General features: G+C 41.2%; 1 protein-coding gene across 1 annotated transcript in view; it reads left to right on the forward strand.

Annotated features, from left to right (window-relative positions):
• Nucleotides 1–14,359, forward strand: part of chga (chromogranin A) — a 14,393-nt gene extending 34 nt beyond the window's left edge. Inside the window, exons 1-8 of the mRNA XM_049589284.1 lie at nt 1–253; nt 537–586; nt 1,409–1,502; nt 4,373–4,441; nt 4,546–4,629; nt 8,160–8,471; nt 11,503–11,906; nt 14,227–14,359. The exon at nt 1–253 is cut by the window's left edge and continues 34 nt beyond it. Of these exons, the coding sequence (XP_049445241.1) occupies nt 208–253; nt 537–586; nt 1,409–1,502; nt 4,373–4,441; nt 4,546–4,629; nt 8,160–8,471; nt 11,503–11,906; nt 14,227–14,310 (1,143 nt within the window). The 5' untranslated portion in view covers nt 1–207 and the 3' untranslated portion in view covers nt 14,311–14,359. The remainder of the gene's footprint in view (nt 254–536; nt 587–1,408; nt 1,503–4,372; nt 4,442–4,545; nt 4,630–8,159; nt 8,472–11,502; nt 11,907–14,226) is intronic.
• The last annotated feature ends 1,040 nt before the right edge of the window (nt 14,360–15,399 follow it).

Below are 15,399 nucleotides of genomic sequence, written 5' to 3' on the forward strand. Positions count from 1 at the left end.
AGAGGCTGCCGGGTCACTGCTGCCGCTGCTGCCGCTGCTGCTGCGGGAAATTTGGCTCTCCAGAAATACTGAAGGCGACTAAGTTTAGTTCAGGATGCGTCCGTAAATCCACCTTGTGTCTCTGCAAAGGGGTGAAATCACAACCTTCTGATATAAACTGCGCTCATTTTCTATTCCTGGAGAGCTTAATGCGCCTCGTCTCCAAACATGATCGGGAGAGGACTGTTCGTTTTGACCGTACTGTCCAACTGCGGTAAGAAAATGAACTTAATCATGATATAGATCCAGTTTGCTGACAGGAAGCTGCATTGGGAGCAGTGGCTGCCGGGGCTCAGCACCAAGGACAGCGACACACACATCTTTTAATTGCGGCGGAAGATGGAGTGAATCACCTGCACCTTTGGCACATTGAGTCCCCTGCTACTGAAACACTCGCTGTGTTTTAGTAACAGGGAGAATAACAGCAGAGCTTCAGGGAATATAAGAATAATGATACTAATGATGGGATGATGCATCTTCTCTTTCTTTCCCTGCAGTTCTGTCATTGCCGGTGACTTCAAGTCAGCTGGAGAATGAAGACGTACAGGTAGATATTTGTCTTTATAAACAGAATTTGCACTTTTATATGCAGCAATATTGCTACTGTAGTTAGTGTGCAAAAACCACAGTAGTCCACATGCAACTCTCTAAAGACAAGCAGTAATGAGAAGTACTTAATACAGCCAATTAAACTCACTTCTCTATTGATGCCAATGTCACTGTGACCTTTTTAAAATGAATTCTGAGCACAACCAAGAGCCTCTTCCTCCATGGTTACTATCTCTGGATCCATTTCACATCCCGGTGGAGAGAGAGACAGAGAGGGCTATTTTCTAGAACAGGGTTTGCAGAGATGAGATGGGAGATACGGCCGATGTGTGACAGAGGGATCGGAGTTGTGAAATGAGTAACATTCAAAGATCTGGCAGGCAGAAGCGCTTTGAAAAAAAGAGAGAGAAAATATGAGTGAGAAATCATCAGGCATGTGGGATTGGCTTGACACTGAAAGCACAATGGGAGCTGAAATGATTCTGATCTCTCATCTGAGAGTTTCACATCTTTGAATTAGTGGGTGAGTTGGCACAAGAGCAGCACTCAGAGAGAAGCAGATGAATTTGAATCTATAAAGCGGTGTAAATTTATTCCCACATACCAAGTGGAGAAGAACAGCCTTCAGCCTGAGTGTAGTAGCATCTCAGTTTACAGTAGTATCACTTGTGACTCATCAGAGCCTACAATTAGAATAATTAACGTCCTTGATGGTGCGATAATGTCGCCGCCATCCAGGAAACTGTGAGAATGTCAGTAATTGTTGCACGGTGTGTGTGTGTGTGTGTGTGTGTGTGTGTGTGTGTGTGTGTGTTTGCAGGTGATGAAATGCATTGTGGAGGCGTTGGCAGACGTGCTATCAAGGCTCCACCCCATGCCTGTCAGTCAGGAGTGTTTGGTCACACTGAAGACAGGTGAGCCCCGCCCACAGGAGGACACACAGGAGTCAGTCTCACAAATATCTCAATTTTGATCATATTGACATCATTTCAGGATGACTGTCATATAAAAGAATGTCTATTTTTATCATTACTTGATGTTCAGGGAGAGTTTGCACCAGCGCCACTTAACATGTAAAGCCTAATTTAGTCATAATACCTGTCCTTAGATGGACCTCAACAAGAAAATACACACAAAACACACACCATATGTCCCACTGTGTCACTGAGAACCTTACAAGCTTATTTTATCTTCTTAAAGACACACTGTGCAGGATTTTACTAAAAAACACTGTATAGACTCATTTATGACTCACTGATGTTCAACTGCAAGTGTGTGGTGATGTATTTCTCTGCACACACTCTGCCCTCTGCCTGTACATTCCCTTTCTCCTCTCATTTCACTGTGTTCAGGATGTTCCTGGGCCCAGAGTGCAGGTGAGGTTTGGACTTGGAAAAAAAGGCATATATAGCAAATCTGAGAATTGTCTTTCTCTTTAGCTGATGACATCATTTACAAACAGAAGCCAACAATTCCTTCATGTTATACTTTTAAATTAACCAGTTGAATGGAATGATGAGAACCTCAGTGTGAGAGTGTTAGAGCAGTGGTTAGATGGTATCAGATAACACTGGCTACGATCTTGAGAGATCTTAAGAGGCTCAGTCACTGTAGATGCTGCTGCACAGCAGCTTAAATGTGGAAAATATCATGAAATACATAAAACATCTTACTGAAATGATTTAAATAAAGTTTCCTTTTTCCAACTTGCCCACCATTTGAACATGTTTCTCAAATCCCAGGTTGAAATGTAGCATAAGAACAGGACTGTACCCGACTCAGGAGTGTGTCAGTTGAATCAGATTTGACTGTTCAACACAAATATTTGATGATTCATTGATTTGTTTTTTTGTTTCTTTCGTGTAAAGTTTGAACAGGATCAGTGTGACAGCAGCTTTCACATAATATAGTAAACAAGCTAACTGAGCTAACGCTGGATCAGAAATGTGCAGCATGTTTTGCTGGTACTAGATATCCAACAAAAGCCACAGACTGTGTCGCATTCAGTATCCGTGAGCTGTAAATTCACCACTTCTAAGCAGAAGAGAGACGATAATGTTATCTTGGTGCGCTACAGTGCAGATTCTCTCCTCATCCGGGCCGCTGCATTGTGTCTGCAGCTGTCTGTACCAAAGAGTAGCGTGAAAGTGAAGAGCGCTCAGTCTGTAGCAAAATCTGGAGACCAAAACGTCTGCAGAAGTGCACTGCACAGCACATGAACTAGCAACTGACTGCTTGACTTGAAGCAATCTCAGTCAACCAACTGGTGACTTGAATCACAGACTCTCAAGGGGCAGCCCTACATTAGAGAACAATATTTTACTTCATAAACCTGTTGATACATTGTCTATTAACTGCTGAATATAACTTACTGTAATGCAACTTAACTTCTGGATGCTCCCAGAGTTGGGAGGGAGATGGCAGAGGGTATAAGGGAGTAAATATTGTGTATTGTGAGTGCACTGGTTTTAGCTAGTGGCAGTTTGAGGAAGGTTCCAGATGGCAGAGACATAATCAGACAGGATGGTGTCTACAGTTTCTTAATGTTCTCAATGTTGAGTACTGTTGAGACCGAGAAAATAAAGTTATATCACAATGACAAGATAACCAAAGCTCTGCCAGTATCTAGTCTCATGTTACAACATGCATAATAATCAACCTGCTTTATTACCCAGCTCTACCACCGTGTGTTCTTCCATAAAAATAAAAAAGTGAGACTTTATCAACTAAAAGATGATGTCACTCTTGGTATTTACATCTTAAATAAACTGCTGAAATACAGTGAGTTTCCTGCATTTTGACCGGCAAGACAGTGTCACAGTTTTAAACTCTAATCTGAGGGAATAATCCAGTGTAATGTTTTTGCACATCTGCTCCCAGGCTGTCATTTGTATTGTGAGGCTGTGTGACAATGACAATACACATGACAATGACGATTATGTAACATGAATTCAAAATGTATTTTCAAGCCCACAAGGATTTTGGTATGTAAGGACGTCTACTTTACACTAGAAATAGGAGTTATGTTCAGCTTTATTTCAACCATATTCGTCATCATCACCGTCCTCAAAACCAGGACCAGGACTGAACCAATCAGCCCTCACTGGAGCAGCAGTGCCTCTCTAGGAGAACCAATACATCCTCTCCTTTTTTACCAAGAGCTCGATTAAAAAAAAAAAAAAAAGGTTAATGGATTGATGTGATGGCTGCTGGGTAAAAAGCCAGCAGGGTCACTAACATGAGTAAAGACGATTCGGTTACATAGCCAGTGTATTACCTTGATGCTGTCCTTCTTGTAAAAAATCAATCACAGCATTACTCACCCAGCGTTTGCTACTGAGAGAGGGAAACTGGACACCACCGGGGGGATGGAAAGAGAGAGGAGAGGGGGAGGGAAGGGGAGTCAAAGTCATGGAAAGAAAGGGAGGCAAAAAAAAGAAAGATCACAGAGTGATATCAGAGCGCTTGTACGGTAGTTGTCTCTTTTGTGCTTGCGGCGTACAGTATGCAGTGGCGCTTGTGGGTCAGCAGAAAGTCCAGTGCTCACTGCTGCTGCAATTCACTCAGGGAGTCTCTGTGGGCCAAATGATTAATTGTGCTCTTGCGTTGAAAGCAGTAAATTTCAGGGCAATTAACTCTGACGAACCACTAAGGCAAAATTGCTGAGTCCTTTGAAAAAGTGAAAGGGGAAAGACGTATACCTGTTTTACCTCCTGCCTGTTCTTTTCTTTCCTCAGTGAGACATTTAACTGCTCATTTGCCTGCATGTGTGTGTTTTACGCAGATGACAGGCTTGTTTCTATCCTTCGCCATCACAGCTTCCTGAAGGAGCTGCAGGAGATCGCCGTTCAAGGTGAGTCACAGCTGTCTGTTTTGCCGCTGAGCACGCTTGTTTATGTTTCTAAAGACGAGATGAGTCGCAGACAGAAAGCTTGACTAACTTATTTTTAATTGCAGGTGGTCAGGAGAGAGCTCAGCTGCAGAGAGACGCCGGTGCACCTGAATCAACCACGCAAACTCCTCAGACTGCAGATGTTGCTGGTGAGAAGCTCAGATTCACACATTTATGCATTGTTATGCCGTTTAGTTCTTCTCACAGTTCAACAATGTTTCTTCCGTTCTGAGGAGTATCTCTAATCAAGATTTTAAAATGCAGCAGCTGTCAGAGTGATGCATTACTTCCATTAGTTTCCATTTTATGTTGTCAGCAAAGCGGAGCTGACAAACAGAGGAGATGTGCTGAGGGGAAATTAAACTCTGCTGATGTTTTTGTGGACAGAGTCAGAACCTATATGAGGTCCATCCACATGACAGCACACCTGGCGTCTATGAGTCAGTGCCAGAATCTCTGTAGACGAACAGCAAAACAATCTGTTCAATAAGGTGCACCAACCCTGACCCTCTGTATGCTCTATGAGCTCTATGAGAACTGCAAACTGATAAAATGATATCAAAGGACTCAAATTAAACAACTTCCAGTGCAACACATTTTATATATGTGTCTCAAACATCTGAGAAAAAGTGTATGAAAAGGTAGACACACAAACAATGCAGCAGAAATAATGCAGTGCTTTAAACTGACTCAATCTGTCTGTGTTATTTAGCTCTTGTTTTATGACACAACAGTATGTATCTATGTTTTATGTAAATAAACATGAATCTGATTATGCTTTTACTAACTGGCAATGTGTATTAAATGTGTATTTGATAATGAGTGCAGCCTGTTGACACCGGTGTGAACATGCGATGAGATGTGATGAGATTACAAATGGACAGCTCTGTATCTGCGTGTCTCTCGAGTGACCACTTGTGATCAGATCTCACTGCCCCACTCTATTTGCAAATAAACACCTACGTGTTGTTGTTTTTGACCAGTGGGGGGTTTGTGGTGCTATACACTCCCTGGTGAGAGTGTCAACACTCACACAGTGAAAGGGTTAACTGCAGGCATCACATAGCTTTTAAATCACAGATACTGATGTGTTTAAAGCAACCTTTGAGGTAAAAGTGCCAAAAACTGCAGTTCCTCTAATGGCCACTTGAGGCTGGCTCTAGAAGCGAGTCAATCCTCATGGACCCCCATGTTAAGATGCTCGACTTTACAGCAGACAGAAACATGTTTACAGCCTGGTACAAAAACAGTTTTGGTCTCTTTGGTTAATGTCCCTCATCATGACAACTGTACAAGGGGTGAATGTTTATATAACTCATCCATTTACATTTAATGAAGGCTTTAAAGTATGCATGATTGAGTGCATGGCTGCTACAGTCTATGCGTCAGATCCAGCCCTCGCTCCTCCACAGCTCCACTCTCATGTCTAATATGGTTACCTCTGGCTCCAATAAAACAAGATGGCTACAGACTAAATGCCAAACTCAAGGCTTTAAAATGGCAGTCCACAAACCACAAATAATGCCACTGTAGCTACGTATGTCCCTTATTGTATACAGTCTATTAAAAACAGAGTCGGGCTGCACTGTTTACTGTTAAGAGAGGCGACAGGGACTATCCCTCAGTACTGCGTTTACTTACAGGGAGTCGATAAGCAAGGACATCGTCTAAGTCTAGAGCTCGACAGTGCGAGGGTTTCACTCGCATTTGCGACTAAAAATAGGTGTGTGTGAACTGTAAAAAATATTTAGGGGCACATGTGCGCATAAAAAAAAATCAGCCGAAGCAGCCTATATTTTTGTCAATAAATAAATATGATAATCTAACTGCAAATGTTGGAGGAACTCCAGCAGCCTTCCCTCTTCCCTCTTCCCCATGTGACACAGTTATGGGCGGTTTTCCAAGCCACTGTCGGCACAATGAATATAAGTCCCACTGTCGGCAGGGTGGAAATAAGTCAAAGTGTGGCGGAGGAGACGGACCGGGTTAAGCGGCGGACCTCCGGGGAAGCCTGCTCCGTTCTCCCCGCAGTTAGGGACCGTTCGCCACGGTACCGCTGCTGGGCAGGGTGGAAATAAGTCCTGCAGAGTTTCAGAGGACCTGGAGAATGTTTTAGGATAGTAATAACATTATATAAGATAACCATATTGCAAAGATAATATATATAAGATAATGACATTAAAGACAAAATTAAATTGCAATACTTTTTCAAAACTTGATGATTTTACCTTTCTGTACATTTTGTATACAAATTCATTAAATAATTTTGCTTGTAAATGTCTATTTGCATCACATTTATTACGGAAAACACATTATTTGATCAGTTTACATTGTGCCCCTAAAGTTCTTTGTGCGCTCCTTACTTTTTCAACTTAGGAGCACATGTGCTCCTTGGGGAAAAAGTTAGCGTCAAGCCCTGAAGTCGGCAGTTTTCAGTGTTGCCCAGAACACTTTAGCGTTCACACTGCTGGAAGAATGTAGCTGCATGGGGCCTGGACCACCTCTGAAAGTGGTCTGAGTGATTGAATCTCAGGATGCATTGAGGACACTTTGGATGCATTCACTCCTTTACGTAAGCTGTCCACTTATAATCCAAGCACCCAGGACGCATGTTAACACCAGAGCCTTTATAGACCCATTCTGACCTACTGTATGCGTCTAATCAAGGATGTATCCGAAATGTTTTCCATGAATTCAGCTTCATATTATTAGACACAGTACTCATCAAAATGGCATATTACGTATCAGTGTCACAAATATCTGAGCCAGAAATTTAAGGGATGAACAGAAAAAGAGTTTAAGAAAATGTTTGTAATGGACTGAATTTGTGTGCATTATTTATCTTGGTATATTGTTTTATAACTGTACCTGCAATATTATTATATTAGACTGTGATACATTCAGTTTTTATTATGTATAACTTTGACTACTTGTCATGCTAATGAAGGATGGTCAGAGTCAGATTATTGCCACTAATTTACATGATGTCAAATAGCTTTATTACGATACAATACGATACAATACGATACGATACAAACAATACAGTTTATTGGCCCCGTAGGGAAATTCATCTTAGACTCAGGAGCTGCACAAGTATTGCTGCCTTACAATAATAACCGAGTCCAGAGCTATCAGAGCGGCACTACCGAGAGGAAGGATTAGTTATTTCCAGTGCTGATTACGTCCTTGATTAATTGTTCAGTCTAAAAATATCAGAAAATTGTGAAAAAAGGGGTCATTTAAATATCCCAAAGCTGAACAATGTTAAACTTACAACGATACAAGACAGAGAGAAACATTTCAGAGGCTGGAACCATCAAAAAAAATGACTTAAAATCATATCAGTTAGTTGAATAATCAGCTAAATGTTTCAGTGTCAATATTAGCTCCACCCTTGTTGAATTCTGAAGTGACAAAACCAGAAAAATAAGGCTCATGTCTTTATGAGGCTGCCGTGAGAAAATTACACAATTAGGCGTCACATGATGCACAGTTGTATTATTGTCACGTAGAATCTGACATAGTGACCCACTCCGTTAGGCGAAAGCTCACAAATATGACACTTAGGACACAAAATGACCCCGGCAATAAACTGCCGGGCTTTTGTGTAAGCACTTACAACATCAGCGGAAAATCAATGTCCTCTAGTAAATTAAATCCCTACCCCTCCCTGTTTCAGATCGATCCATGTTGGAGGCTTTAGGAGGCCCAGGTGAACGATCCATCCTGTCCCAGAAGAGGAGGACAGGAAATGGAGACAGAGAGGAAGAAAAGCATGTGAGCCTTGGAGACAGAGAGTCACAGGAGGACAGTGACATCGTTGAAGAGGTGCAAGTGAAGAGGGAAGATGACGAGGGCCCGCGAAGTCACATCTCTGAGGCTGCGGATGAGTGGAGTGAGGGCAGGGCTGTAAAGAGAGAGGAAGAAGAGGAAGAGTATGGACAGAAGAGAGCAAATTCAGGGGAGGAAAACATGATCAAGGATAAGAAAGGCAAGTAGATACCTTTTTTCTTCATGTATGCCTCACTCATTGTTTTAATTTGTCTTAATTACAATTATAAAAAGCGCATAAATAGAAACAAAACAATAAGGTGATAGGAAACAAATTCATATTCAGATCACGGATGTATTAAGAGACGTGGGCCCAGTGGCATCATGGATGGACTCGAGAGTTGTAATTCCCCTGTTTAACGGCTACAAAACTTGGCTTCAAAGCCTGACACACTTCCTGGGGGCCTGATTCAGATTTAAAGGGGGTAAGATAGGGAAAGACGTCCCCACACTTTAAATCTCCTGACCAAAAGAAGGCGTTAAATCTTCTCCCAACAAGTATTGAAAGCTATGCTCCAGTGAATTGTGCCATCTCATCAGGACTGCTGCATAATTGAGATTTATTCCACCAGAGCCGTTTTAGGGAAACTATAATTCTTTGTCACTTTTTTGTCACTGGATAATAGTGTTCTATGAATTTATATAATTAAAGTTGTTCAGAAAAAGCTTTAATATACGTATGATGGTGGGGGTTTGTGCAGTGAGTCATTCAACTGTTAAGATTATTTTTCCTCTAAACTGAAAATATAAAGTTTGACCCTTGAGGCAAGACGCCCACTCATAAAGGGGGCAAAAAACAGTCCATGGAAAAACCCCAGGGGCATCCTGCCTCAAAATATAATTTAGTTAGATTGTCTATAGTCATATGTGCCCTTATATAGTAGGCTAAATATCTATAATGGATTTATAATAATCCCTTGATACAGGACGCCAGGCACATGTACGCCAAAAGAAGTGTCTATTTTCTAGGTGTACTTCCATAGTATGTGGCATATTTATACAGTGGTATTTAAACAGTCTGTGCATGCAGCCCAATCAATATGCGCTTTAGTGTTTCTGCCACTCCCTCCATTGGTAAAAAATTCATAGTCGAAAGAGTCATAATTGACTTTATGTGCCTGTCAACAGTTTTACGGATGTCTCTTTTGTAATGGTCGTCTATGGGGAAATGCCACTGAGAAAAACTGTCTGCAAGGCTGAGCTATGCTCCTTGGGGCCACATATCTATATACAGTAGTAGTATAGCATTGTGGTTTCAACAGCTTACTAGCATTATTAGCTAGCTAGCAATCATTAGCATTGCCGATATTTTCAGCAAGTTTGATGTAGGAAGACATTCTGAAACAAAAACGATTAGCCTGAAGGAAAGGCTGCAAGGCTTCTAGATATTATATGTTACATATATGTATATATATATATATATCAGTAGTACAGTATTGTATGTTTAGCAAATTGTTAGCATTATTAGCTAGTTGGCCTTTAAACATTAGCATTGCTAGCTATCAAGAAGTAGCCAACATTTTTATCAAGCTTGTTGGAGGAAGACATCTTGAAATAAAAAGGATTCGCCTGAAGGAAAGGCCACAAAGCTTCTATATATTACATATATGGCAGTAGCATAGTAGGCTATTGTAGTTTTAGCAAATTGTTAGCATTATTAGCTAGTTAGAGCATTATTAGCTAGTTAGCCTTTAATCATCAACATTGCTAGCTATCAAGAAGTAGCCAAATTTTTGATTAAGCTTGATGAAAGAAGACATCCTGAAGCAAAAAGCCTGAAGGAAAAGCTACAAGGCCTCTAGATATATTACATATCTATAGCAGTAGTATGGTATTGTAGTTTTAACAAATTGTTAGTATTATTAGCTAGTTAGCCTTTAATCATTAGCATTGCTGGCTATCAAGAAGTAGCCAAAATTTTTGGCAAGCTTGAGGAGGGAAACCATCCTGAAACAAAAAGGAGTAACCTGAAGGAAAGGCCACAAGACTTCTGGATAATCTGTTATTAGGTTAGGATTTGGATTTTCCATTCGATTTAGTTAGTTCGTTAGTTTGGAGCTCCATTATTTAGGCAAGATGCCCCTTTACAAGATTTTCATTTCTGTGCTATTACAGAACAAATGGCTACTCTACCAGTTTATTTGGTATTGTTGGTTTACGCATCATAAACCTGCACATGCTAAACTTAGATCAAAATATTTTTTAATTTGACAGTAAATTGACCTTTTTCTTTCAACATCTTACCCTATGCTATGTCAATTTCTGTTTGTCAACACGCTCGCCAGATAAACTAAAAGGAAAGCCAAACCCAGATTCATTCTCATTGGCGTTTGGCTGAGCTCACTTTAGTGCTGTGGGGATACACGGCCTTAAAAATCCTTAACACAGAAAATAGGCAGAAAATAGGAAAATCCGGGCAGAGGGCAGAGTCTCTGCAGATAAATACAGCACCACACACTTCTAGTGGGACATAAGTAAAGATTGAGAGGGATTACTCTGTATACATTGTTGTTTAGGAAAATCTTGCATGACATAACAACATTTTAGAAAATTAAAATATGGATTAATTTTGAGCAAAGGCAAATTGCAGAATCTTAAGGCAGGGAGAGTGCAATGCTTAGCAAATGAAACCGCTTGCCACCACAGGACCAGTTGATTGATGGAAGTGCTTCCATCTACATGATGAAATCAGCCCCCCGACAGGGGAGCAGGGCCAACATGGCTGGCATACTGACAGCACAGCAACACAAATGATTAAAAGTCTCAATGTCCCAGAATTCAAATGAGCTGGTGTGCACGGTTACAGCTGGAATCATTCAGCGTTATCTCTACCCTTAGATCAAGGCTGCAATCAAGATTTAGACTGGTCTGTCTCTACTTTTCAGCAGATTAACAGAGAAATAATTTTCTGCAGTAAAATGGCAAAGTACAATGAAATACCTATTGTATAAAAGCGAGCCTCTGCCAAGTCATCTGATTGCTCCAGTCATGCTGTTAATTCCCATAAAGCACAGCTAGCAGCACAGTGGCCAGAGCTGCCAGCTGGCAAGAAATATTTCATTACAAGAAGTGGAATCTTGCTGATGGTGGAGATTATTCTGACGGCGGTCTGGTAGAGGTGTTTCAATAAAAAAAACAGGAAAAATCTCATTCTTGACTCACTCTCTTCACACTCTTTTTTATACTCCCAGGTGCTGGATCTGAACCCAGACACAAATCAAAAGCAAAGAAGTTTGATAAAGAAGATGAAGTGGGGAAAGACAAGAGATCTCCATTTTTCTCACATAGCCCTAAAGAACAGGTGGACGAGATGGAAGAGGAGGAAGAGGAGGAAGAGGATGAAGGAGAGCTGAAGAGAGAGAGTAGGGAGGGCCTACAGCGTTGGACCAAGAGGGGCAAGGCGTTGCCACTAAAGAGAAAAGCAGCGCAGCAGCTCAAGAGACAGCATGAAGTGCCACATCATTCAAAAGAAGACACAGAGGAAGAGGAGGAGAAGAGGAAGAGAGGCATGCAGAGGAGTCCGGAGGAGAAGGAGCTGCAGATGATCGCAAGGAGGGGACCTGAGGAAGAAGGGAGCGGCAGCCGGAAGTCAGAGGTGTGATGCCAATCCTTTCTCCCGATAAGTGTTCATCAAGCCATGTGAGGTTGTACCATTTAGGAAAGACATGATAATCATCCTGTTGAACTAACATCCTTTATCATGGTTCTCCAACTGTCTTCATCATTTTAAAACCAAAACACAGCAGACGTTGAGCATGACAGTTTTCACCCCTGCCTCCTATTAAGAGGCAAAAAATGTTTGCTGCTACTATTTTTTAAAGTTATATAAGAGAGGTAGGGTAGGAGTCCGGCGTAAGCACCATCACTACTCTTGAAATCTATTTTTGCTATAGGCTACTATGTTGGAGCAGAGTTTACAGAACGAGTGTTAAGATGACAAAGCTGCACCATTTAAATCCATCCCATAAAAATGTGGGCTGCTCTAAGTGCAAATTAAGGAGCCCCAACAGTGAATTGAATATTAGGCCAACAGAAGAACATCTTCTCAGTTATATAACATTTCTTCAGGATATAGCAAACAGTGTTGCAAACGTGGTGACTTTCTCGCTAGATTTAACGACTTTTCAGACCCTCTTTGTGGCTGTGTTTTTGAAAAGCAACTAGCGACAAATTTAGCGAGTTAAAGTTGTCAACACTCATGGCACATTCTTAGCTTCTGAGAAAACATTTGGGGCTGGAGCCCCAGAAGCCACCCCCCGCTTCGCACCTGTATGTAGCATCCAGTTAGCCTAGCTTATCATAAGGACAGGAAATGGGGATAAAGCTAGCCTAGATCTTAACAAGAGTAACAAAATCCATGTACCATCACTTCTTAAGCTCACTTATAAACATTTTATGTCTTGTTTTGCAGTGTGCAGGGGCAATAAATAGTCACATAACCTGCTGTAAAACTATAACTTGTCTTTACAATTCATAGTTTGCGCAGATTGAACAAGCTATATATAATATGTTAATATGTGACCTTTAGTGGTGCTAGTTCACAGCCAAACTTTGTAATGCCCACGCCCACATGGCTCATGCTGGGGCCAAAGTGGGTATGGGTTCGAAATGGACATCTTATCTGGAGCCCACTTGGGTAAACCCACCCATGTGGGCAAATGTCATGGGGCCTATGTAGAACCCGTGGACAGTCCCATATAGGGCCCATTTTTCAGACCATTTACTATCCACATGGGCCCCACATACAAATTTTGGCTGGATAGGTGGGATTAAGGCTAAATATAGGCTAGCTATTTCCCCGTTCCATTCTTTAAAGTAAGCTAAGCTACCAGCTGCTTCATAGTCAGCATATATAGATTAAGTGGTATCTTATCTTTTCCTCTAACTTAAATCAACAAAGCAAATACTCAACTATTCCTTTAAATAAAGCATTAGTGTAGTTTATTTTCTACTTAACAAGACTACTACTACTCGTAGTGCTGAGCTGCCTGGTTTGCTAGGGCAAGCCAGCCTGTTCTTATTCTCAACTTAAATGTTGGCGTCATACACTAAGACAAAAAGGCACCTTTTGCTGCAGTATGATAAGTCGTCGAAGCTGCGTCTGTTTATAATGTCGCTGGACGGCATCAGTTTAAAATGCTGCCAGTAGCAATGTAATATAAGAAGCTGGAAAGTCCCTAACGGCCCGACTGGAAGGGAGGTGGATGTGTCCAACAAACCCCGGACTTTCACCGGGAGCCCACTGTTGGCTTTCGGTGTAGTGTTGAGCCAAACTATAATGTTTTTTGTTTTTTTTTACCTATCCATGTGCTCTTGTTGTACAAGGCACTTAACATAAATACAAGGTGTTTACCGACATTGTACATTTATTTTGAAAAAGACACATTTCTTGTGAAAATGGAAGTGTATTTTGAAAAGACACAATAAAGTGTAAATAGACACTGTGTCCCACAAATTCAGAACTAGACATAGAAGGATACCTAGCACGTCACAGGCCTGAGCAGATGTGAACGTCCATTGACAAAGCAGCAATATTTAACGAGATGGGAAGAGAACGTGCTGGTGAAGCCCAAAATTTCATTAGGTTTCTGTGTCTTATAATAAAATAAGTGAAGAAACAGAGTCCTTCCCACAGTTTGAATCCTAAAGCAGCATAATGGTGCAGCTGCTGTTTGGCAGCATGTTGGAATGAAGCTATTTAGCCTGTGCTCGCCTTGATGGCCTCAAACTGTTACATATTTGTTTTAACAGTGAGGCTAAAAGAGGCAATTCTGTTCATGATGTGTCCTTGCTAACAGCCGAACATGAATGCATGGAAGCTGCTCCAGATATTTTTAGAGCTCATATATATATCTGTGTGATTGTTTGCACTCAGTATCTTTTTCCCACTCGCTGTCTTCTCATTATATCTGCAGGAGCCAGAGATTGAAAGCCTGGCAGCCATCGAGTCGGAGCTTGAAAACGTTGCCCAGAAACTCCACGAGATGCGGCGAGGCTGAAGAGAGAGAGAGAGAGAGAGAGAGAGAGAGAGAGAGAGAGAGAGAGAGATTGGTAAAAAAAAAAAAATGTTGATACCGCAACCTCCTCTGCCTCCTCGTCCTCCTCTGCTTTACCACCTGCCTGGTCTCCACAGTTAGAGTGTCTGAATATGTGACAAGATTTTATCTTTCGCTATTTTTCCGGAGGATGCCCACTTGCACCAGACTGCTGCAGCCTCCCCTGTGACATCCTGTCCCTCACATAGATTAGCAAGGAGTAGACGCACACAGCAGCTAGACACGCATACTAAAAACACACAGTTCTGTGCATTCACACACATGCATATAATATTCAAAACTCTCTCTGTCAGTGAAGGTGGACAGCTTGTTTTCCTTCATTCTCTCTGACAATCATCTTTCTCTTTCTGCAAGACGCCTGCTTTTCACATCATTTAACACACTGATTTGAGTGAAAGGTTGACGGAGACGCAGGTAAACACACACCAACGAGGTGAGGATGTACAGTAACGGCATGTATACATGTACAAAGCTCTTTCTGGGATGCTTACTTACTTATGGAGAAGCAGATAAAGATGACGTAGATGCTTACTTATTATAGATAGTTGATTCTAATCAAGCCAAGGCAATAAGTGAACATTTTTAGCAGATTAATGAACTGTAATAATTTCTGTAAGAAAACCAATAAATTGAATAGTTTAAGTGGAAATCTCTGTTTTTGGTAAATCATTTTAATGCCTCTAAAATCTAATGGTTATTTGCATAAGAGAATTAATGCAATAAACTCAGCGTACTAACAAATTTACAGCTGTGTAGGCATCTTAATGGACTGTTTAACTGCTGCGATTAATGGCTCTTGCATCACTTCCATCACAATACAAGTACAAATTGTAAAGACAAGTTAATTACCAGAGTGCAGATTCATTCAGTACTGTGTAACATATTCAGATACTGTTTATATTTTTACTCAAATAGCCCGTACTGAACACTGTAAAGTGACATCGATTCACATTGTAGTCTGGAGTCTGCACTTGTGTTTGTGGGTGCAGAAGCTGAGAATATGAATCATCACTCTGACACACAAGCTGTTCA

The sequence above is a fragment of the Epinephelus fuscoguttatus genome, linkage group LG11 (genome assembly GCF_011397635.1).
Source record: "Epinephelus fuscoguttatus linkage group LG11, E.fuscoguttatus.final_Chr_v1".
NCBI lineage: Eukaryota > Metazoa > Chordata > Actinopteri > Perciformes > Serranidae > Epinephelus > Epinephelus fuscoguttatus.